At 46.5% G+C, this 26287-nt stretch overlaps 1 protein-coding gene across 1 annotated transcript in view; it reads right to left on the minus strand.

The window, feature by feature from the left end:
- LOC121560165 (zinc finger protein 721-like) overlaps positions 1 to 26287 on the minus strand; it is a 73094-nt gene that overhangs the window by 31411 nt on the left and 15396 nt on the right. Inside the window, exons 5-7 of the mRNA XM_045216254.1 lie at positions 20215 to 20400; positions 14651 to 15467; positions 14349 to 14364 (exon numbers count right to left, since the gene is read on the minus strand). Coding sequence (XP_045072189.1) covers positions 14349 to 14364; positions 14651 to 15467; positions 20215 to 20400 — 1019 coding nt within the window. The remainder of the gene's footprint in view (positions 1 to 14348; positions 14365 to 14650; positions 15468 to 20214; positions 20401 to 26287) is intronic.

Raw genomic sequence — 26287 nt, forward strand, 5'->3', positions numbered from 1 at the left:
TTTGTGACATCTGCTGATGTAAAAAGGGCTTCATAAATAAAATTTGATTGATTGAATTTGATTAATAAATTTTTCTATGAATAGGTAATGTGTTAATACACATTTTCTGTTCATTTTTCACATTCGTTTTTTATCTAGATGTGACCATAATATTCCCTTAAAGCCACGCTCTATAAGATACAAATCATCCTGTAAACAATAGAGCAAATGCATCACATGCAAATAGCACTTGATTATCTGTAGTGATATACACTGAGTATACAAAACATTAAGAATACCTTCTCCTTCCATGACATAGACTGACTAGGTGAATCCAGGTGAAAGTTATGATCCAACTATTGGTGTCACTTGTTAAATCCACTTCAATCAGTGTAGATGAAGGGGAGGAGACCGGTTAAAGAAGGATGTTTAAGCCTTGAGACAATTGAGACATGGATTGTGAATGTGTGCCATTCAGAGGGTGAATGGGGGAGACAAAATATTTAAGTGCCTTTGAACTGGGTATGGTAGTAGGTTCCAAGCGCACCGGTTTGTGTCAAGAACTGCAACGCTGCTGGGTTTTTCCAGCTCAGCAGTTTCCCATGTGTACCAAGAATGGTCCACCACCCAAACAGTGGAGGTTGGTGCCGTTTAAGATGAGGGATGACAAAAAACTAAATAATGAGCATGGCCTTATTTCTATTACAGCACATTGGATGACTGTCATTCATATTCCATTCACCCTGTTCAATGTAACAGCGATAGGTTTATGCTACTACATGATACTTTTCCCTATACCCATCATGAGGTTGCTACAACCTAGCCTATGAATGAAAGTTTAGAATGTAGGTGCACACAGGTGGAGAGAAACATTTGAGGTGACCAACAGTGACACATTCAATACTGCCTTGCAAACTGTTGCCTGTATCTAGCTGACATAGTGTGTAATCATTAGTCCAACTGTTGCAAACGAGAGTTTCTATTGGACAAATTCAGGTACATTTATCCCGGTTTTCTTCCATTAAAAAAAAAAATTCCCAACAGAATCGGCGGAATGAATACACCCCTGATCACGCGGAAACACAGTTCACTTTCATAACAGCCACCTTGTATTCCTTCTCGCATCTATGCGCTCTCCTCCTCTCACCTTTTCCCTTTGCTTCTGGACTTCAATGCAAACCACATCAGCTGTATGTGACAAGGCGAAAAAACCTTTCCAAGCCAAACCATATCATAACTGCTACCCGGAACATATCCCAGTCCGTGTGATCAAAACAATCTTGAAGTGTGGATTCCGATTGGTCAGACCAGCGTTGAATAGTCCTCAGCACGGGTACTTCCTGTTTGAGTTTCTGCCTATAGGAAGGGAGGAGCAAAATGGAGTCGTGGTCAGATTTGCAGAAAGGAGGGCGGGGTAGGGCCTTGTAAGCATCCCGGAAATTCGAATAGCAATGGTTGAGTGTTTTAGCAGCGCGAGTACAACAGTCGATATGTTGATAGAATTTCGGCAGCCTAGTCCTCAAATTTGCTTTGTTAAAATCCCCAGCTACAATAAATGCAACCTCAGGATATGTGGTTTCCAGTTTGCATAAAGTCCAGTGAAGTTATTTGTGGTATCGGCGTGAGGGGGGATTTTTAACGGCCGTGGCTATAACCAAGGAAAATTATCTTGGGAGATAATACGGTCCGCATTTGATTTTGAGGTATTCTAGGTCGGGTGAACATAAGGACTTGAGTTCCTGTATGTCTCTCTGGATAGAAAACCTTGCCCTGAGCTCATCAACTTTGTTATCCAAAGACTGAACATTAGCAAGTAATACAGTGGGGAAAAAAAGTATTTAGTCAGCCACCAATTGTGCAAGTTCTCCCACTTAAAAAGATGAGAGAGGCCTGTAATTTTCATCATAGGTACACGTCAACTATGACAGACAAATTGAGAGAAAAAAATCCAGAAAATCCCATTGTAGGATTTTTAATGAATTTATTTGCAAATTATGGTGGAAAATAAGTATTTGGTCACCTACAAACAAGCAAGATTTCTGGCTCTCACAGACCTGTAACTTCTTCTTTAAGAGGCTCCTCTGTCCTCCACTCGTTACCTGTATTAATGGCACCTGTTTGAACTTGTTATCAGTATAAAAGACACCTGTCCACAACCTCAAACAGTCACACTCCAAACTTCACAATGGCCAAGACCAAAGAGCTGTCAAAGGACACCAAAAACAAAATTGTAGACCTGCACCAGGCTGGGAAGACTGAATCTGCAATAGGTAAGCAGCTTGGTTTGAAGAAATCAACTGTGGGAGCAATTATTAGGAAATGGAAGACATACAAGACCACTGATAATCTCCCTCGATCTGGGGCTCCACGCAAGATCTCACCCCGTGGGGTCAAAATGATCACAAGAACGGTGAGCAAAAATCCCAGAACCACACGGGGGGACCTAGTGAATGACCTGCAGAGAGCTGGGACCAAAGTAACAAAGCCAACCATCAGTAACACACTACGCCGCCAGGGGACTCAAATCCTGCAGTGCGAGACGTGTCCCCCTGCTTAAGCCAGTACATGTCCAGGCCCGTCTGAAGTGCATTTGGATGATCCAGAAGAGGATTGGGAGAATGTCATATGGTCAGATGAAACCAAAATATAACTTTTTGGTAAAAACTCAACTCGTCATGTTTGGAGGACAAAGAATGCTGAGTTGCATCCAAAGAACACCATACCTACTGTGAAGCATGGTGTTGGAAACATCATGCTTTGGGGCTGTTTTTCTGCAAAGGGACCAGGACGACTGATCCGTGTAAAGGAAAGAATGAATGGGGCCATGTATCGTGAGATTTTGAGTGAAACCCTCCTTCCATCAGCAAGGGCATTGAAGATGAAACGTGGCTGGGTCTTTCAGCATGACAATGATCCCAAACACACCGCCCGGGCAACGAAGGAGTGGCTTCGTAAGAAGCATTTCAAGGTCCTGGAGTGGCCTAGCCAGTCTCCAGATCTCAACCCCATAGAAAATCTTTGGAGGGAGTTGAAAGTCTGTGTTGCCCAGCGACAGCCCCAAAACATCACTGCTCTAGAGGAGATCTGCATGGAGGAATGGGCCAAAATACCAGCAACAGTGTGTGAAAACCTTGTGAAGACTTACAGAAAACGTTTGACCTGTGTCATTGCCAACAAAGGGTATATAACAAAGTATTGAGAAACTTTTGTTATTGACCAAATACTTATTTTCCACCATCATATGCCAATAAATTCATAAAAAATCCTACAATGTGATTTTCTGGATTTTTTTTTCTCATTTTGTCTGTCATAGTTGACGTGTACCTATGATGAAAATTACAGGCCTCTCTCATCTTTTTAAGTGGGAGAACTTGCACAATTGGTGGCTGACTAAATACTTTTTTTCCCCACTGTATACTCGGAAGTGGTGTGCGCGCCTCCTAAGTCAAACCAGCAGGCCGCTCCGAGTGCCTCTCCTCCGCCGACGATGTTTTGGGTCGGCCTCTGGAACCAGTTTAATTGCCCTGGGGAGAGCGAACAAAGGCTCTGCTTCGAGAAAGTCGTATTCCTGGACGTAATGCTGGTAGCTCTGGTGAGTTGCCAATAGTTTTTCCCGGCTGTATGTAATGACACAAAACATTTTCTGAGCTAATAATGTAAAAAATAACACATAAAACAACTAAATACCGCAAAGTTTCCTAAGAGCTAGTCGCGAGGCCGCCATCTCCGTCGGTGCCATCACTTACTTACAGACACCAGATTGGCAGTAGAAAGGAGCCTGTTCCCCGCATGCTTCCTCCCAACCATTGGCTGGCTCGACCTCTCCCCCACATGACCGCAGGACCAGCACCGCTGTCAAATCTTCATTCCCACAGCCTTCATCACCGTCCATGGAGTCTCTTCACTGTCTAATCTTCATTCCCACAGCCTTCATCACCGTCCCTGGAGTCTCTTCACTGTCTGATCTTCATTCCCACAGACTTCATCACCGTTCCTGGAGTGTCTTCACTGGGCGGCAGGTAGCTTAGTGGTTAAGAGCGTTGTGCCAGTAACCGAAAGGTCACTGGTTCTAATCCCCGAGCCGACTAGGTGAAAAATCTGTCGATGTGCCCTTGAGCAAGGCACTTAACCCTAATTGCTCCTGTAAGTTGCTCTGGATAAGAGCATCTGCTAAATGACTAAAATGTAAGTTCTGAAGAGTTGCAGAAGCTGTGATTGAAACACGATGTACTTCATCTCCTTGTTAGGACCAGAGTTTTCAGACTCTCTAAAATAATATTATTAAAATGTCAATACATCAACAGCGATGTAGCGTCTATGTCCAATAATGTGTAGCCAATAAGAAACCTGTCCCATTCTACTTGTCTATTATCTTAACAATGTTAAGAAATAGTCATTTGTGATGACTTACTGATGCTTCTAGTGTGCTGTCTCAATGAAGAGAGCTGTGTGCCCATGTGACACCATCCTTGATGTGGGGAAGAGTGTTGGGCAGGCACATCCTGTTCCTATTAAGACCTGACCAGCTGAGTGCAGGTGGGCTCTCCTGTCAACATGAGGCTCCTGCTGCTGCCCTCAAAGGCACATTGACAGATTTTTCACCTAGTCGTCTCTGGGATTCAAACCAGGGACCTTTCGGTTACTGGCCCAACACTCTTAACCGCTAGGCTACCTGCAGCAGGAGCCTCATGTTGACAGGTGAGCACACCTTTATTTTCCCCTCATTATTAAACATTCATATTGGACTGGACAGCTAGCTAACTGGCTACAGATCAACCTATTGTGTGTATTGAACATTCATATTGGAATATACAGCCTCATCTATAGAGTTTTAAAAATGTATTTAACCTTTATTTAACTAGGAATTCTTATTTACAATGACGGCCTACCCCGGCCAAACCCGCCCAATAATGGGCCAATTGTGCGCCGACCTATGGGACTCCCAATCATGGCCGGTTGTGATACAACCCGAGATTGAACCAAGGGATGCCTCTAGCACATTAGAGAGTAGCTTTGTTAAGATGTAGCAGCTAGCTAACTGGCTACCGATCAACCTATTGTGTGTATTGAACAATCATATTGGACAGGACAGCTAGCTAACTGGCTACAGATCAACCCATTGTCTTGGTTTCTCAAATGACTGCCTCGCCTGGTTCACCAACTACTTCTCAGATAGAGCCGACTCTATTGTCAGAAGGGAACCGATGTGGATGTGGTGGAGGAGTCAGGTGCAGGACACAGAGGTTAAGTCCAACAGACTTTAATAATCCAAAGTAACCGACCAAAAATAACACGACCTCGACAAAACAAGAGGCGAGGGAGAATTACGCAAACACGCGTAAACACTAAACATAAAACAAACAGAGTGCAAACACGTAGCTCCGAACAACATGACAGTGAAAACAACACACAATAATACTAACACAAAACAAGGAACTTATAGGGCACGCAATCAACACACAATTGGCCACAGGTGAAACAGACAGACAAAAGCAATCGACTGCAGAAACATAGAGCGGTGGCAGCTAGTACTCCGGGACGGCGCTCGCCGAAGCCTGCCCGAACCAGGAGGAGGAGCAGTCTCGGCCGAAACCGTGACAGTACCCCCCCACTTGACGCGCGGCTCCAGCCGTGCGCCGACCCCGGCCTCGGGGACGGCCAGGAGGACGCGGACCCGGGCGCGTGGGATGCCCATGGTGAAACTCAGTCAGGAGGGATGGATCGAGTATGTCCCTCCTGGGCACCCAGCACCGTTCCTCCGGACCGTACCCCTCCCACTCCACGAGATACTGGAGACCACTCATCCAGCGCCTTGAGTCCAAGATGGTCCGGACCCTGTACGCCGGGGCCCCCTCGATGTCCAAAGGGGGCGGAGGGGTCTCTCCTATCTCATCCTCTTGGAGTGGGCCAGCTACCACCGGCCTGAGAAGAGACACATGGAACGAGGGGTTAATATTTTTATACTCTATAGGCAGTTGTAACCTGTAACACACCTCGTTCAATCTTCTCAGGACTTTGAAGGGCCCCACAAACCGCCGACCCAGCTTCCGGCAGGGCAGGCGGAGGGGCAGGTTTCGAGTCGAGAGCCAGACTCGATCTCCCGGTGCGTACACCGGTCCCTCACTGCGGTGGCGGTCGGCGCTCGCCTTCTGTTGATGGATGGCACGCTGCAGATGGACATGGGCAGCGTCCCACGTCTCCTCCGAGCGCCGAATCCACTCGTCCACCGCAGGGGCCTCGATCTGGCTCTCGTGCCATGGTGCCAGGACCGGCTGATAACCTAAAACACACTGGAAGGGTGTTAAATTGGTGGAGGAGTGGCGGAGAGAGTTCTGGGCCATCTCTGCCCAGGGGATGAACCTAGACCACTCCTCCGGCCGGTCCCGGCAATAGGACCTCAAAAACCTACCCACATCCTGGTTGACACGTTCCACCTGCCCATTGCTCTCTGGGTGGTACCCCGAGGTAAGGCTTACCGAGACCCCCAACCGTTCCATGAACGCCCCCCAAACTCTGGAGGTGAACTGGGGACCTCGGTCAGACACTATATCCTCGGGTACCCCATAGTGCCGGAAAACATGGGTGAATAGGGCCTCAGCGGTTTGTAGGGCAGTAGGGAGACCCGGCATGGGAAGGAGACGACAGGCCTTGGAAAACCGATCCACAACGACCAAAATGGTGGTATTCCCCTGGGAGGGGGGAAGGTCGGTTACGAAATCCACCGATAGGTGGGACCATGGTCGTTGTGGAACGGGCAGGGGATGTAGCTTACCCCTGGGCAAATGTCTAGGCGCCTTACACTGGGCACACACCGAGCAGGAGGAAACATAAACCCTCACATCCCTGGCTAACGTTGGCCACCAGTATTTCATGCTAAGACAGTGCAATGTCCGGCCAATACCTGGATGTCCAGAGGAGGGTGATGTATGAGCCCAATAAATAAGTCGATCACGAATCTCGAGCGGAACGTACGTCCGCCCCACAGGACACTCGGGGGGAGTAGGGTCGGTACGCAGTGCCCGCTCAATTTCTGAATCGACCTCCCATACCACCGGCGCCACCAAACAAGACTCCGGCAGTATGGAAGTAGGCTCGTTGGACCTCTCCTCTGTGTCATACCGCCGGGACAGGGCATCTGCCTTACCATTCTGGGACCCAGGGATGTATGTGATCTTAAAAACGAACCGGGTTAGGAACATGTTCCACCTAGCCTGACGAGGGTTCAATCTCCTAGCTGCCCGGATGTACTCCAGGTTACGGTGATCCGTCAGAATGAGGAAAGGGTGTTGAGCCCCCTCAAGCCAATGCCTCCACACCTTTAGGGCCTGGACTACGGCTAACAGCTCCCTGTCCCCAACATCATAGTTACTCTCCGCCGAGCTGAGCTTCTTGGAGTAGAACGCACAGGGGCGGAGTTTAGGTGGCGTGCCGGACCGTTGTGATAGAACTGCCCCAATACCGGTCTCGGACGCGTCTACCTCTACTTGGAATGGTAAAGAGGGATCCGGATGCGCCAGCACAGGAGCCGAGGTGAACAGGTTCTTTAGTTTGACAAATGCCCTGTCCGCCTCAGCCGACCACTGCAAACGCACCGGACCCCCCTTTAGCAGGGACGTAATGGGAGCTGCAACCTGTCCAAAACCCCCGAATAAACCTCCGGTAGTAATTAGCAAAACCCAAGAACTGCTGCACCTCTTTTACAGTGTTTGGAGTTTGCCAATTACGCACAGCCGATACCCGGTCTACCTCTATCTCCACGCCATACGCGGACAACCGATAACCCAAAAAGGAGACGGACTCCTGGAAGAACAGGCATTTCTCTGCCTTGACATACAAGTCATGCTCCAACAGTCGTCTCAACACTCGGCGCACCTGGGCTACATGCTCGGCTCGTGTAGAAGAATACACTAGGATGTCGTCGATGTACACCACTACACCCTGCCCATGCATGTCCCGGAAAATCTCGTCAACAAAGGATTGGAAGACTGAAGGAGCATTCATTAACCCGTATGGCATGACGAGATACTCGTAATGACCCGAGGTGGTGCTAAATGCTGTTTTCCATTCATCCCCCTCCCTAATGCGCACCAGATTGTACGCGCTCCTGAGATCCAACTTTGTGAAGAACCGCGCTCGCGTAATGACTCCGTCATCGTCGCAATCAGTGGAAGTGGGTAACTGTATTTCACTGTGATCTGATTGAGACTACGGTAATCAATACACGGGCGCAATCCCCCGTCCTTCTTCTTCACAAAGAAGAAACTCGAGGAGACCGGAGAAGTGGAGGACCGTATGTATCCCTGTGCCAAGGACTCGGCTATGTAAGTCTCCATAGCCGCAGTTTCCTCTTGAGACAGGGGATACACATGACTCCAGGGAAGAGCTGCTCCTGTCTGGAGATTTATCGCACAGTCCCCCTGTCTATGAGGAGGTAGCCGTGTTGCCCTCGATTTGCTAAACACGAGTGCTAAATCCTCATACTCAGGGGGGAATGCGCAGTGCGGGCACTTGGTTCGGACTCTCTACCGAGGTCGCCCCTATGGAAACACCTAGACATCTCCCTACACACTGGGCAGACCACTCCATAAGAGCCCTCTGTTGCCACGCTATGGTAGGATCATGGGTGCTTAACCAGGGAAGGCCCAACACCACTGGGTACGCAGGAGAGTCAATCAGATAGAACTGAATGATTTCCTCATGACCCCCCTGCGTCGTCATCGTCAGCGGTGCTGTGACATCCCTGATCAGACCCGACCCCAACGGCCGGCTGTCTAATGCGTGGACAGGGAATGGAACTTCTACCGGCCGAAGGGGAATTCCTAACCTAGCACAAAATGCCCGATCAATAAAGTTCCCAGCTGCGCCTGAATCTACTAGCGCCTTATGCTGGGAATGAGGTGCCACCTGTGGAAATCTCACAGGAATACTCATGTGACCAACAGAGAGCTCTGGGTAAGTGGGGCGCCTACTCACCTGAAATGACTCCCCAGTGCGTGGCCTGCTGTCACCTCTCCCAGGAGACCCTCCCCAGCACCTGGCCGCGGTGTGTCCTCCACGACCACAGGTGGTGCAGGGGATGGCCTCCCTCGGGTTCCCTCTCCTCCTCTCTCTAGCACCAGCACCTCCGAGCTCCATAGGAATCGGCTCGGAGGTGCTGGAGGGTGGAATGGACGACCCCCACTCGGGACGTCCGCGGGTAGCCAGCAGGGTGTCTAGACGGATGGAGATGTCCACCAACTGGTCGAACGACAGGTTGGTGTCCCTGCAGGCCATCTCACGACGAACGTCCTCTTGTAGGCTACACCGGTAGTGGTCGATGAGGGCCCTCTCATTCCACCCCGCATCCGCTGCTAGTGTCCGGAACTCCAGTGCGAACTCCTGTGCGCTCCTCTTCCCCTGTCGGAGGTGGAATAGACGCTCTCCCGCCGCTTTCCCCTCAGGTGGATGATCGAAGACAGTCCTGAAGCGGCGGGAAAACTCCGCGTAGGTGATGGTTGCGGCGTCTATTCCCCTCCATTCGGCGTGGCCCATTCCAACGCCTTGCCGGAGATACAGGAGATGAGGGCGGAGACGCTCTCGTATCCCGAGGGCGCCGGGTGTATAGTGGCAAGGTAAAGTTCTACCTGCAGGAGGAAGCCCTGACACCCGGCTGCAGAACCGTCATATGCCCTCGGGAGCGAGAGCCGAATGCCACTGGGTTCCGGTGCTGAGAGAGGAGGACTGGCCGTTGGTGCTGGGATGGTGTGAGAAGGCGTGGGCACCTCCCGATTCACCAAACGGCGCAGTGTGTTGGACACCTCGTCCATGGCGGCCCCGAGTTGCCGGATCATGGTGTCCTGGTAATTGATCCGGTATTCCAGGGATTCGGGTGCCGCCGCTGTTCCTGCTGACTCCATGATGGTGTGTTGTTCTGTCAGAAGGGAACCGATGTGGATGTGGTGGAGGAGTCAGGTGCAGGACACAGAGGTTAAGTCCAACAGACTTTAATAATCCAAAGTAACCGACCAAAAATAACACGACCTCGACAAAACAAGAGGCGAGGGAGAATTACGCAAACACGCGTAAACACTAAACATAAAACAAACAGAGTGCAAACACGTAGCTCCGAACAACATGACAGTGAAAACAACACACAATAATACTAACACAAAACAAGGAACTTATAGGGCACGCAATCAACACACAATTGGCCACAGGTGAAACAGACAGACAAAAGCAATCGACTGCAGAAACATAGAGCGGTGGCAGCTAGTACTCCGGGGACGGCGCTCGCCGAAGCCTGCCCGAACCAGGAGGAGGAGCAGTCTCGGCCGAAACCGTGACATCTATTCTCTGTATATTTCAATGATGTCGCTCTTGCTACTGGTGACTCTCAGATCCACCTCTACGCAGACGACACCATTTTGTATACATCTGGCCCTTCATTGGACACTGTGTTAACAAACCTCCAAACGAGCTTCAATGCCATACAACACTCCTTCCGTGGCCTCCAACTGCTCTTAAACGCTAGTAAAACTAAATGCATGCTCTTAAATCGAACGCTGCTTGCACCCGCCCGCCCGACTAGAATCACTACTCTCGGAGGGTCTGACTTAGAATATGTGGACAACTACAAATACCTAGGTCTGGTTAGACCATAAACTCTCCTTCCAGACTTACATTAAGCATCTCCAATCCAAAGTTAAATCTAGAATCGGCTTCCTATTTCGCAACAAATCCTCCTTCACTCATGCTGCTAAACATGGTCTCGTAAAACGGACTATCCTACCAATCCTTGACTTCAGCGATGTCATTTACAAAATAGCTTCCAACACTCTACCCAGCAAATTGGATGTAGTCTATCACAGTGCCATCCGTTTTGTCACCAAAGCCCCATATACTACCCACCACTGTGACCTGTAAGCTCTTGTTGGCTGGTCCTCACTACATGTTCGTCGCCAAACCCACTGGCTCCAGGTCATCTATAAATCACTTCTAGGCAAATCCCCGCCTTATCTTAGATCATTGGTCACCATAGCAACACCCACCCGTAGTATGCGTTCCAGCAGGTATATCTCACTGGTCATCCCCCAAGCCAACACCTCCTTTGGCCGCCATTCCTTCCAGTTCTCTGCTGCAAATGACTGGAACGAACTGCAAAAATCTATGAAGCTGGAGACACTTATCTCCCTCACTAACTTTAAGCATCAGCTGTCAGAGCAGCTTACTGATCACTGCACCTGTACACAGCCCATCTGTAATTAGCCCACCCAACTACCTCATCCCCATATTGCCCTGCCTTTCGAAAGTTTTTGAAAGCCAAGTTAACAAACAGATCACCAACCATTTCGAATCCCACCGTACCTTCTCCGCTATGCAATCCGGTTTCCGAGCTGGTCATGGGTGCACTTCAGCCACGCTCAAGGTCCTAAACAATATTATAACCGCGATCGATAATAGACAGTACTGTGCAGCCGTCTTCATCGACCTGGCCAAGGCTTTCGACTCTGTCAACCACCGCATTCTTATTGGCAGACTAAATAGCCTTGGTTTCTCAAATGACTGCCTCGCCTGGTTCACCAACTACTTCTCAGATAGAGTTCAATGTGTGAAATCGGAGGGCCTGTTGTCTGGACCTATGGCAGTCTCTATGGGGGTGCCACAGGGTTCAATTCTTGGGCCGACTCTTTTCTCCGTGTATATCAATGATGTCGCTCTTGCTGCTGGTGACTCTCAGATCCACCTCTACGCAGACGACACCATTTTGTATACATCTGGCCCTTCATTGGACACTGTGTTAACAAACCTCCAAACGAGCTTCAATGCCATACAACACTCCTTCAGTAGCCTCCAACTGCTATTAAACACTAGTAAAACTAAATGCATGCTCTTCAATCGAACGCTGCTGGCACCCGCCCACCCGACTAGAATCACCACTCTCGACGGGTCTGACCTAGAGTATGTGGACAACTACAAATACCTAGGTGTCTGGTTAGACTGTAAACTCTCCTTCCAGACTCACATTAAGAATCTCCAATCCAAAGTTAAATCTAGAATCGGCTTCCTATTTCGCAACAAAGCCTCCTTCACTCATGCTGCCAAACATGCCCTCGTAAAACTGACTATCCTACCGATCCTTGACTTCGGCGATGTCATTTACAAAATAGCCTCCAACACTTTACTCAGCAAATTGGATGTAGTCTATCACAGTGCCATCCGTTTTGTCTCCAAAGCCCCATACACTACCCACCACTGTGACCTGTACGCTCTTGTTGGCTGGTCCTCACTACATGTTCGTCGTCAAACCCACTGGCTCCAGGCCATCTATAAATCACTGCTAGGCAAATCCCCGCCTTATCTTAGCTCATTGGTCACCATAGCAGCACCCACCCGTAGTCTGCGCTCCAGCAGGTATATCTCACTGGTCATTCCCAAAGCCAACACCTCCTTTGGCCGCCATTCCTTCCAGTTCTCTGCTGCCAATGACTGGAACGAATTGCAAAAATCTCTGAAGCTGGAGACTCTTATCTCCCTCACTAACTTTAAGCATCAGTTGTCAGAGCACCTTACCGATCACTGCACATGTACACAGCCCATCTGAAATTAGCCCACCCAACTACCTCATCCCTATATTGTTATTTATTTTGCTCTTTTGCACCCCAGTATCTCTATTTGCACATCATCTCTTGCACATCTAGCATTCCAGTGTTAATACTAATTGTAATTATTTTGCACTATAGCCTATTTATTGCCTTACCTCCATAACTTGCTACATTTGCACACACTGTATATATATTTTCTGTTGTATTTTATGACCTTATGTTTTGTTTACCCCATTTGTAACTCTGGGTTGTTGTTTTTATCGCACTGCTTTGCTTTATCTTGGCCAAGTCGCAGTTGTATATGAGAACTTGTTCTCAACTGGCTTACCTGGTTAAATAAAGGTGAAATAAAAAAGAAATGGTGTGTATTGAACATTCCTATTGGACTGGACAGCTAGCTAACTGGCTACCGATCAACCTATTGTGTGTATTGAACATTCATATTGGACTGGACAGCTAGCTAACTGGCTACAGATCAACCTATTGTGTGTATTGAACATTCATATTGGACTGGACAGCTAGCTAACTGGCTACCGATCAACCTATTGTGTGTATTGAACATTCATATTGGACTGGACAGCCTTACCTATAGAGTAGCACCACCACCCATCAGCCAGTTCTCTTCTTGACATCAAAGCCTCAGTGTATTGTTGCTATAGGAGTTTTTGATTAATAATCCTATTTATTTCAAGCCACACTAAGACGTCACCATACTATTCCTTTAAAGCCCCACTCTGTAAGATATAAATCATCAGAGTGGGTCACCAACTTAAATGTAAACAATGGAGCAAATGCATCACATATAAATATCACTTGATTATCAGAGGGGTAAACTACGGAGCCAGATAGAACTACTGAGACATTCCAAATCAGGCTTCATCCATATCATGAAGGTGGATGTTGATCCAACCATTTCAAAAGTAATGACGGGGCTGATGGAAACAGGATTGTATAAATGCCGACAGACAATTTGTTCATTTGTTTTACATGGTGGGATCTTTATGTGTCTGTAAAAATGTATAAGCGAGAAATGGCGGTGGAAACTCCTTTAATAGAAAATATTGATATAATAACCATCATATCGAAGTTAGCTTGGAGTCATGCGATGATATGTTGTGTGGTCCTCCCACTACGACTTGGGAACCCATGCAGTTTATTAGGCTACAGATGAAATAAGTTATGAACTTCACAGGGTGGTGAAAGTGCACGTGATGAGCTTGATGCTCCGTTCCAATACATTTTGAGGGTCTTATTCTGGTGAAATGATGATCGATGCTTGGTTGCCATTTGACATATAAAATAATTTCTCTCTTCTCCATAATAATCTCATCATGTAGGTAGCCTACCCGCACTGTATCTGGGAGCTGTTGGCTACAGTGCACGTGCCAAGAGCACGTTTGCTACGTAACACAACAGTTTTTTCAAACCATCAGTAGAGTTGAAAATGCGATGGAAACCCATTTAACTTCTATTTTTATTTGGTACATGGAAATTTAACAGCAAAAGTAAAAATGTTGTGCACTACGTCATAACGCAAAGCCTTTGATCCGCAATAAGTCTGTTTGATAGAAACATAATGCATTTATTGTTTTAGGTAGATTAGAATATTCACATGAAAATGTCAAATGTCATTGGATTTAGGTTGGAAGTTTGGATTTGTTTTGTTGAAATGACGTGGAAACAACGTTTATTCAACCAGTGGGAGGCTTGTAAATGCCCCCAGGAAAGTCGAACGAGGAACTCTTCATTGAGACAATGATGAAACAGCAATAGGTCGGCAAATATCACTTGATTACCTGTAGTGCTGAAGGAATGACACACCCAGATAAACACACACAGTCAGAGTTTTAAAAAGGACCATTTAAACACATGGAATCTGACATACTCTATATTCAAACTGACACACTCCATATTCAATTCATGTTTTCTAATAAAAACAATATATGTTTGAGTATACTTTGTATCATTCAATTTCATATGGTATGAACAAGTAAACACAATCTCAGTCAACAATATAAGACAATGGGAGCACTGTGTATGTTCTCTGATTAACTTTAAGTCAATGTGATGTGAAATATCAATTTACACACTAGGATAAGTAATTATTCTCTCCTGTGTGGATTCTCACATGACTTTTAAGTGACTGTGATGAGTAATATGTCTTCCCACAGTCTGAACATTTGTAAGGCTTCTCCCCTGTGTGACGTCTCATGTGTTCTTTCAGCTTTCTTAACTGGTTAAAACGCTTTCCACACTGTGAGCAGTGGTAAGGCTTCTCCCCTGTGTGTATTCGCTCATGAGCTTTCAGGTTTCCTAAATGCCTAAAACTCTTTCCACACTGGGAGCAGTGATAAGGCTTTTCCCCTGTGTGTATTTGCTGATGAGATTTCAGGTTTCCTAAATGGTTGAAACTCGTTCCACACCGGGCGCAGTGGAAAGGCTTCTCCCCGGTGTGTATTCGCTCATGAGCTTTCAGCTTTCCGAAATGGACAAAACTCTTTCCACACTGGGAGCAGTGGTAAGGCTTCTCCCCTGTGTGTGTTCGCTCATGAGATTTCATGTTTCCTAAGTGGTTAAAACGCTTTCCACACTGGGCGCAATGGTATGGCTTCTCCCCAGTGTGTATTCGCTCATGAGTTTTCAGGGTGTCTAACCGGTTAAAACTCTTTCCACAATGGGAGCAGTGGTAAGGCTTCTCCCCTGTGTGTATTCGCTCATGAGCTTTCAGCTTTCCTAACTCCTTAAAACTCTTTCCACACTGTGCGCAATGGGGTGACTTCGCTCCTGTGTGTGTCCTCTCATGTCTTTTCAGGCTTCCTAACTTGGCAAACCTAGTTCCACACTGGGAGCAGAGGTGTCGTCTTGCTGGTTTGGACGTCTCTGGTTCCTCCGACTTTGGTTTTTCTCCTGCCAAAGACAGTGTTTATTTAAAGAGAGACCTGAATGAAACCTCCACTTGATAAAACTGCCTTGCTATGAAACAAATAATGTAAAGATCCCTGGTAATTACTGATAATATATTTACATGACTTATTTTATTCATTCTGTTTATAAGTCAGAACACAAAAAAATAGACAGTTCTAGGACACTCATGACACAAACATCTCTGGATTCCTATCGTGCAGATGGTTGTAAATGTATAACCTTAATAGCTGTATGATACAGAATGAGACCTACACATTTCCTTCAACCTAAATTAAGTAAAAAAAAGTAATTTTGTGTGGAAGTCCAAAACGTATTTACTTATTTGTTTTTACATTTGAGACAGATACAAAGCACATCAGTAACATCTCCGCGTTGTCGAAAGGGTCCGACACATGATGTTTCAATGGCAATGTTTCTAATTTAGACATTCAACATTATTTACATTTTGACTATCACTATTGTCATGATATTTTGGGTAAAGTAAAAAAGAATGTGAAATATTTTGTTCCTAAAAATATAAACGCAACATGTAAAGTGTTGGTCCCATTTTTCGAAGAGCACGAAAGCTTATTTCTCTCAAATGTTGTGCACTAATTTGTTTACATCCCTGTTAGTGAACATGTCTCCTTTGCCAAGATAAGGCATATCAAGAAGCTGATTAAACAGCATGATCATTACACAGGTGCAACTTGTTCTGGGGACAATAAAAGGCCACTCTAAAATGTGCAGTTTTGTCACATAACACAATGCCACAGATGTCTCAAGGTTTGAGGGAGCGTGCAATTGGTATGCTGACTGCAGGAATATCCACTGGGGCTGTTACCAGAGAATCTAATGTTAATTTCTCTACCATAAGCCGCCTCCAACGTCGTTTTAGAGAATTTGGCAGAACATCCAACTGGCCTCACAACCGCAGACCACGTGGGGGAACCGAGTGGTGCAGCAGCCTAAGGCGTCACTACAGACCCAGGTTCGATCCCGGGCTGTATCACAACCGGCCGTGATCGGGAGTCCCAAAGGGCGGAGCACAATTGGCCCAGCGTTGTCCTGGTTAGGGGAGGGTTTGGCCGGGGTAGGCCGTCATTGTAAATAATAATTTGTTCTTAACTGACTTGCCTAGTTAAATAAACAAATACACATACATTTACATATGTAAAGAAGGTATTTATGTTTCTATATACATTTGCAAAAATTTCTAAAAACATGTTTTCACTTTGTCATTAAGGGGTATTGTGTGTAGATTGACGAGATTTTTAAAAATATTTATCCATTTTAGAATCAGGCTGTAATGGAACAAAATATGGAAAAAGTCAAGGGGTCTGAATACTTTCCGAAGGCACTGTATAGAGCTATATTATAAAGTATGAAAGAAAGGCTTGTTCATTGACATATCATGAATTCACTATGACATCATCATATACCCTACAAGTCAAAGGTTTGGACACACCTACTCATTCAAGGGTTTTACTTTATATTTACAATTGTTTACATTAATAATAGTGACGACATCACAACTATGAAAGAACACATATGGAATCATGTAGTAACCCAAAAAGTGTTAAACAAATATATAAATATATTTGAGATTTGAGATTCTTCAAAGTAACCACCCTTTGCCTTGATGACAGCTTTGGACACTCTTGGCATTCTCTCAACAAGCTTCATGAGGTGGAATGCATTTCAATTAACAGATGTGCCTGGTTAAAAGTTAATTTGTGGAATTCATTTCCTTCTTAATGCGTATGAGCCAATCAGTTGTGTTGTGACAAGGTAGGGGGGTATACAGAAGATAGCCCTATTTGGTTAAAGACCAAGTCCATATTATGGCAAGAATGGCTCAAATAAGCAAAGAGAAATGACAGTCCATCGTTACTTTAAGACATGAAGGTCAGTCAATACGGAACATTTCAAGAACTTTGAACGTTTCTTCAAGTGCAGTCGCAAAAACCATCAAGCGCTATGATTAAACTGGCTCTCATGAGGACCGCCACAGGAACGGAAGACCCAGAGTTACCTCTGCTGCAGAGGATACATTCATTAGAGTTAACTGCAACTCAGATTGCAGCCCAAATAAATGCTTCACAGAGTTCAAGTAACAGAAACATATCAACATCAACTTTTAAGAGGAGACTGCGTGCGTCAGACCTTCATGGTCGAATTGCAGCAAAGAAACCACTACTAAAGGACACCAATAAGAAAAAGAGACTTGCTTGGGCCAAGAAACACAAGCAATGGAAATTAGACCGGTGGAAATCTGTCCTTTGGTCTGATGAGTCCAAATTTGAGATTTTTGGTTCCAACCGCCGTGTCTTTGTGAGAAGCAGAGCAGGTGAATGGATGATCTCTGCATGTGTGGTTCCCACTGTGAAATATGGAGGAGGAGGTGTGATGGTGTGGGGGTGCTTTGCTGGTGACACTGGCGTGATGTATTTACAATTCAAGGCACACTTAACCAGCATGGCTACCTCAGCATTCTACAGCGATACACCATCCCATCTGGTTTGCGCTGAATGGGACTATCATTTGTTTTTCAACAGGACAATGAACCAATACACCTCCAGGCTGTGTAAGGTCTATTTGACCAAGAAGGATAGTGATGGAGTGCTGCATCAGATGACCTGGCCTCCACAATCACCCGACCTCAACCCAATTGAGATGGTTTGGAATGAGTTGGACCGCAGAGTAAAGGAAATACAGCCAACAAGTGCTCAGCATATGTGGGAACTCCTTCAACACTGTTGGAAAAGCATTCCTCAAAAAGCTGGTTGAGAGAATGTCAAGAGTGTGCAAAGCTGTCATCAAGGCAAAGGGTGCCTACTTTGAAGAATCTCAAATATAAAATATATTTTGATTTGTTTAACACTTTTTTGGTTACTACATGATTCCATTTGTGTTATTTCAGTTTTGATGTCTTCACTATTATTCTACAATGTAGAAAATAGTAAAAATAAAGAAAAACCCTGGAATGAGTAGAAGTGTCCAAACTTTTGACGTGTACTGTATATACAGTGGGGAGAACAAGTATTTGATACACTGCCGATTTTGCAGGTTTTCCTACTTACAAAGCATGTAGAGGTCTGTAATTTTTATCATAGGTACACTTCAACTGTGAGAGACGGAATCTAAAACAAAAATCCAGAAAATCACATTGTATGATTTTTAAGTAATTAATTTGCATTTTATTGCATGACATAAGTATTTGATCACCTACCAACCAGTAAGAATTCCGGCTCTCACAGACCTGTTAGTTTTTCTTTAAGAAGCCCTCCTGTTCTCCACTCATTACCTGTATTAACTGCACCTGTTTGAACTCGTTACCTGTATAAAAGACACCTGTCCACACACTCAATCAAACAGACTCCAACCTCTCCACAATGGCCAAGACCAGAGAGCTGTGTAAGGACTTCAGGGATAAAATTGTAGACCTGCACAAGGCTGGGATGGGCTACAGGACAATAGGCAAGCAGCTTGGTGAGAAGGCAACAACTGTTGGCGCAATTATTAGAAAATTGAAGAAGTTCAAGATGACGGTCAATCACCCTCGGTCTGGGGGCTCCATGCAAGATCTCACCTTGTGGGGCATCAATGATCATGAGGAAGGTGAGGGATCAGCCCAGAACTACACGGCAGGACCTGGTCAATGACCTGAAGAGAGCTGGGACCACAGTCTCAAAGAAAACCATTAGTAACACACTATGCCGTCATGGATTAAAATCCTGCAGCGTACGCAAGGTCCCCCTGCTCAAGCCAGCGCATGTCCAGGCCCATCTGAAGTTTGCCAATGACCATCTGGATGATCCAGAGGAGGAATGGGAGAAGGTCATGTGGTCTGATGAGACAAAAATAGAGCTTTTTGGTCTAAACTCCACTCGCCGTGTTTGGAGGAAGAAGAAGGATGAGTACAAACCCCAAGAACACCATCCCAACCGTGAAGCATGGAGGTGGAAACATCATTCTTTTGGGATGCTTTTCTGCAAAGGGGACAGGACGACTGCACCATATTGAGGGGAGGATGGATGGGGCCATGTATCGCGAGATCTTGGCCAACAACCTCCTTCCCTCAGTAAGAGCATTGAAGATGAGTCGTGGCTGGGTCTTCCAGCATGACAACGACCCGAAACACACAGCCAGGGCAACTAAGGAGTGGCTCCGTAAGAAGCATCTCAAGGTCCTGGAGTGGCCTAGCCAGCCCCGAAACCTGAAGGATCTGGAGAAGGTCTGTATGGAGGAGTGGGCCAAAATCCCTGCTGCAGTGTGTGCAAACCTGGTCAAGACCTACAGGAAACGTATAATCTCTGTAATTGCAGACAAAGGTTTCTGTACCAAATATTAAGTTCTGCTTTTCTGATGTATCAAATACTTATGTCATGCAATAAAATGCAAATTAATTACTTAAAAATCATACAGTGTGATTTTCTGGATTTTTGTTTTAGATTACGTCTCTCACAGTTGAAGTGTACCTATGATAAAAATTACAGACCTCTACATGCTTTGTAAGTAGGAAAACCTGCAAAATCGGCAGTGTATCAAATACTTGTTCTCCCCACTGTATATATGGAAATACACGTTAAAAAATTACCAATCGATTGGTCGACAAAGATTTTTTACCTACTGTGAACAGGTACAAGTGTATCTTCATGTCAACTAATAGAACTCTGCTGGTTGTCCTGGTAACAGATACCAGTGGGCAGATCTATTTTATTTGTTCGAACTAAACTACAGCACTTACTTTGATGAGTCAAATCTGCTCCTTTCTTCTCTTCTCCTCCTCTCACAGTTCCACTCAGCCCCGTTGTTTTCCTGCAGTCCACCAGCCGCACAGACAACCTCTTCAGACCCAGCAGTAAGGTGCTACTGGGAGAGGTACGACACAGGGACTCTGGGAGGGAGGAAGGGCTAGCGTTGTCCTGGTAACCATATAGAGGGGACACAGACACATATCATTATGGATGCTGATGTCACTGTTGTCATGAAGTGCTTTACAGAAACCCAGCCCAGACCCCCGACAGAGCAAGCTGTATGCTAGACCAGACCAAGCTGTACCATCTGGTGTTTGATCTGGAGAGACTCTTCTCTGCCTCGTCAGCATCAGGATGTTGTTGAGGCTCCCCAGAGGATCCATGATAGTCATGTCTCTCTCCTGTGTGAACGAGAACATCAAACAGATGGTAAACGTATGATCTTCTATTACAATCATAGGGTCTTCCAAGAGGCATTATTATATCTAAACAGGGCCTAAAACGGTCACTTTCATCATGATTTTATAAAATATTGTTTATGATGCAAATGTGAAAAGGTAGTTCCACAAATTGGGTGCCTTTTGCGTCCATTTGATATTTTAAGTAGAAATTATTAAGCCTGTTTTATTAGATGAGGTGCACTTTAATGTAGAACACATGAAGAATTCATTAAAGCTAATTTAAATGTCTGAAAAATATATGTACTAATTGCAGATTTACTCTTTAACAATTCCTACAGTACTGAACAACATATTGAAGTATATAACTTCAGTAGAATGCCCCTTAAAAACCACACATTAGTTCAAGAACTGCATAGTTTGTGCCCCTGTTTTTAAGACAGTACTCACTGGTGTTAATCTGATATTCTGTCTCCTCCTCCTGCTCTTTCACTCCCAATACATCTTCCTCTTTCACCTTTATTGAGATAGCATCCTCTTCCTCTCTAAAAGGTTCTTCCTCTTTTTTCACTATAACATCCTCCTCTTCTTCTTCTTTCAATACACCAGCATCCTCTTCCTCCTTTATCATTCTGAAAGCTTCTATCTCCTCCTCTTCCACTGTGACAGCCTCTATCCCCTCTTCCTCTTTCACTCCAAACGGACCTTTCTCTCCCTTCACTGTAACATCCTCTTCTTCTTTCAGTGTAATAGCCTCCTCTTCCTCCTTTATCATTCTGAAAGCTTCTTCCTCTCCTTTCACTGTAACATCCTCCTCTTCTTGTTTCACGGCAATGTTCAGCCCCAGAGCTTCTTTCTCCATACACCAGACCTCCTCTTCTTTAGCAGGGGAGGGGTAGTTTAGTGAGCTCATGGTCAGGGATGTAAGCTAGTTAGCTAGTTAGTTAGCATTAGCGACTAGCCTAGTGGTAGGCTCAGTATCAGTTTGCAAATTAGGTTAAAGTTAACCAGTAGATAATGTTCGTCAACAGAAATGTGTTTAAAACACTGAGATTACCTAATGTACATAAACATGGTCTTAAGCCTCAATCTTTCGGTTTTATGTTGACTAGCATGCTACCGAGGTGGTTGAAAGAGTAGCCGTGTGGTTGTTGCTGAAGAAGTGTCCCGTCCAGTCCATTATACGTCACGCAAGAATCATCACCTGAAAGACGCACATCGCCATCTGCTGACTGGAGTGGGTAACGCAGTTTGGAAACAATATTTACTACATCGTTCGTATTGGCAAAGAATGTCGTAATAATTGAACAATAAGCTGATATATTTTCTCCTACGTCTTACAAATAAGACTTTCCTGTACACAGACATAGAAGCTTAATATTAATATTTAGATTTAGGTTCCTGTCTCTCCATTGGGATTCTCTGCCTCTGACCCTATTACGGGGCTGTTTCCCTGGCTTACTGGTGCTTTCCATGCCGTCCCTAGGAGGGGTGCATCACTTGAGTTGGTTGAGTCACTGACATTATCTTCCTGTCCGGTTTGTCGCTCCCTCGGGCTCGTGCAGTGGAGGAGATCTTCGTGGGCTATGCTCAGCCTTGTCTCAGGGTAGTAGGTTGGTGGTCTGTTGATATCCCTCTGGTGGTGTGGGGGCTGTGCTTTGGCAAAGTGGGTGGGGTTATATCCTGCCTGGTTGGCCCTGTCTGGGGGTATCGTCAGACGGGGCCACAGTGTCTCCCGAATCCCCCTGTCTCAGCCTCCAGTATCTATGCTGCAATAGTCTATGTGCTGGGGGGATAGGGTCTGTCTGTTATATCTGGTGTTATTCTCTTGTCTTATCCGGTGTCCTGTGTGAATGTAAGTATGCTCCCTCTAATTCTCTCTCTCTCCCTCTCTCCCTCCCATCCCGGAGGACCTGAGCCCTAGGACCATGCCTCAGGACTACCTGTCCTGATGACTCCTTGCTGTCCCCAGTCCACCTGGTCGTCCCCAGCTACAATAAATGCAACCTCAGGATATGTGGTTTCCAGTTTGCATAAAGTCCAGTGAAGTTATTTGTGGTATCGGCGTGAGGGGGGATTTTTAACGGCCGTGGCTATAACCAAGGAAAATTATCTTGGGAGATAATACGGTCCGCATTTGATTTTGAGGTATTCTAGGTCGGGTGAACATAAGGACTTGAGTTCCTGTATGTCTCTCTGGATAGAAAACCTTGCCCTGAGCTCATCAACTTTGTTATCCAAAGACTGAACATTAGCAAGTAATATACTCGGAAGTGGTGTGCGCGCCTCCTAAGTCAAACCAGCAGGCCGCTCCGAGTGCCTCTCCTCCGCCGACGATGTTTTGGGTCGGCCTCTGGAACCAGTTTAATTGCCCTGGGGAGAGCGAACAAAGGCTCTGCTTCGAGAAAGTCGTATTCCTGGACGTAATGCTGGTAGCTCTGGTGAGTTGCCAATAGTTTTTCCCGGCTGTATGTAATGACACAAAACATTTTCTGAGCTAATAATGTAAAAAATAACACATAAAACAACTAAATACCGCAAAGTTTCCTAAGAGCTAGTCGCGAGGCCGCCATCTCCGTCGGTGCCATCACTTACTTACAGACACCAGATTGGCAGTAGAAAGGAGCCTGTTCCCCGCATGCTTCCTCCCAACCATTGGCTGGCTCGACCTCTCCCCCACATGACCGCAGGACCAGCACCGCTGTCAAATCTTCATTCCCACAGCCTTCATCACCGTCCATGGAGTCTCTTCACTGTCTAATCTTCATTCCCACAGCCTTCATCACCGTCCCTGGAGTCTCTTCACTGTCTGATCTTCATTCCCACAGACTTCATCACCGTTCCTGGAGTGTCTTCACTGGGCGGCAGGTAGCTTAGTGGTTAAGAGCGTTGTGCCAGTAACCGAAAGGTCACTGGTTCTAATCCCCGAGCCGACTAGGTGAAAAATCTGTCGATGTGCCCTTGAGCAAGGCACTTAACCCTAATTGCTCCTGTAAGTCGCTCTGGATAAGAGCATCTGCTAAATGACTAAAATGTAAGTTCTGAAGAGTTGCAGAAGCTGTGATTGAAACACGATGTACTTCATCTCCTTGTTAGGACCAGAGTTTTCAGACTCTCTAAAATAATATTATTAAAATGTCAATACATCAACAGCGATGTAGCGTCTATGTCCAATAATGTGTAGCCAATAAGAAACCTGTCCCATTCTACTTGTCTATTATCTTAACAATGTTAAGAAATAGTCATTTGTGATGACTTACTGATGCTTCTAGTGTGCTGTCTCAATGAAGAGAGCTGTGTGCCCATGTGACACCATCCTTGATGTGGGGAAGAGTGTTGGGCAGGCACATCCTGTTCCTATTAAGACCTGACCAGCTGAGTGCAGGTGGGCTCTCCTGTCAACATGAGGCTCCTGCTGCTGCCCTCAAAGGCACATTGACAGATTTTTCACCTAGTCGTCTCTGGGATTCAAACCAGGGACCTTTCGGTTACTGGCCCAACACTCTTAACCGCTAGGCTACCTGCAGCAGGAGCCTCATGTTGACAGGTGAGCACACCTTTATTTTCCCCTCATTATTAAACATTCATATTGGACTGGACAGCTAGCTAACTGGCTACAGATCAACCTATTGTGTGTATTGAACATTCATATTGGAATATACAGCCTCATCTATAGAGTTTTAAAAATGTATTTAACCTTTATTTAACTAGGAAAGTCTGTTAAGAACAAATTCTTATTTACAATGACGGCCTACCCCGGCCAAACCCGCCCAATAATGGGCCAATTGTGCGCCGACCTATGGGACTCCCAATCATGGCCGGTTGTGATACAACCCGAGATTGAACCAAGGGATGCCTCTAGCACATTAGAGAGTAGCTTTGTTAAGATGTAGCAGCTAGCTAACTGGCTACCGATCAACCTATTGTGTGTATTGAACAATCATATTGGACAGGACAGCTAGCTAACTGGCTACAGATCAACCCATTGTCTTGGTTTCTCAAATGACTGCCTCGCCTGGTTCACCAACTACTTCTCAGATAGAGCCGACTCTATTGTCAGAAGGGAACCGATGTGGATGTGGTGGAGGAGTCAGGTGCAGGACACAGAGGTTAAGTCCAACAGACTTTAATAATCCAAAGTAACCGACCAAAAATAACACGACCTCGACAAAACAAGAGGCGAGGGAGAATTACGCAAACACGCGTAAACACTAAACATAAAACAAACAGAGTGCAAACACGTAGCTCCGAACAACATGACAGTGAAAACAACACACAATAATACTAACACAAAACAAGGAACTTATAGGGCACGCAATCAACACACAATTGGCCACAGGTGAAACAGACAGACAAAAGCAATCGACTGCAGAAACATAGAGCGGTGGCAGCTAGTACTCCGGGGACGGCGCTCGCCGAAGCCTGCCCGAACCAGGAGGAGGAGCAGTCTCGGCCGAAACCGTGACAGTACCCCCCCACTTGACGAGCGGCTCCAGCCGTGCGCCGACCCCGGCCTCGGGGACGGCCAGGAGGACGCGGACCCGGGCGCGTGGGATGCCCATGGTGAAACTCAGTCAGGAGGGATGGATCGAGTATGTCCCTCCTGGGCACCCAGCACCGTTCCTCCGGACCGTACCCCTCCCACTCCACGAGATACTGGAGACCACTCATCCAGCGCCTTGAGTCCAAGATGGTCCGGACCCTGTACGCCGGGGCCCCCTCGATGTCCAAAGGGGGCGGAGGGGTCTCTCCTATCTCATCCTCTTGGAGTGGGCCAGCTACCACCGGCCTGAGAAGAGACACATGGAACGAGGGGTTAATATTTTTATACTCTATAGGCAGTTGTAACCTGTAACACACCTCGTTCAATCTTCTCAGGACTTTGAAGGGCCCCCACAAACCGCCGACCCAGCTTCCGGCAGGGCAGGCGGAGGGGCAGGTTTCGAGTCGAGAGCCAGACTCGATCTCCCGGTGCGTACACCGGTCCCTCACTGCGGTGGCGGTCGGGCGCTCGCCTTCTGTTGACGGATGGCACGCTGCAGATGGACATGGGCAGCGTCCCACGTCTCCTCCGAGCGCCGAATCCACTCGTCCACCGCAGGGGCCTCGATCTGGCTCTCGTGCCATGGTGCCAGGACCGGCTGATAACCTAAAACACACTGGAAGGGTGTTAAATTGGTGGAGGAGTGGCGGAGAGAGTTCTGGGCCATCTCTGCCCAGGGGATGAACCTAGACCACTCCTCCGGCCAGTCCCGGCAATAGGACCTCAAAAACCTACCCACATCCTGGTTGACACGTTCCACCTGCCCATTGCTCTCTGGGTGGTACCCCGAGGTAAGGCTTACCGAGACCCCCAACCGTTCCATGAACGCCCCCCAAACTCTGGAGGTGAACTGGGGACCTCGGTCAGACACTATATCCTCGGGTACCCCATAGTGCCGGAAAACATGGGTGAATAGGGCCTCAGCGGTTTGTAGGGCAGTAGGGAGACCCGGCATGGGAAGGAGACGACAGGCCTTGGAAAACCGATCCACAACGACCAAAATGGTGGTATTCCCCTGGGAGGGGGGAAGGTCGGTTACGAAATCCACCGATAGGTGGGACCATGGTCGTTGTGGAACGGGCAGGGGATGTAGCTTACCCCTGGGCAAATGTCTAGGCGCCT

Source organism: Coregonus clupeaformis, unplaced genomic scaffold, assembly GCF_020615455.1.
Source record: "Coregonus clupeaformis isolate EN_2021a unplaced genomic scaffold, ASM2061545v1 scaf0651, whole genome shotgun sequence".
Taxonomy (NCBI): domain Eukaryota; kingdom Metazoa; phylum Chordata; class Actinopteri; order Salmoniformes; family Salmonidae; genus Coregonus; species Coregonus clupeaformis.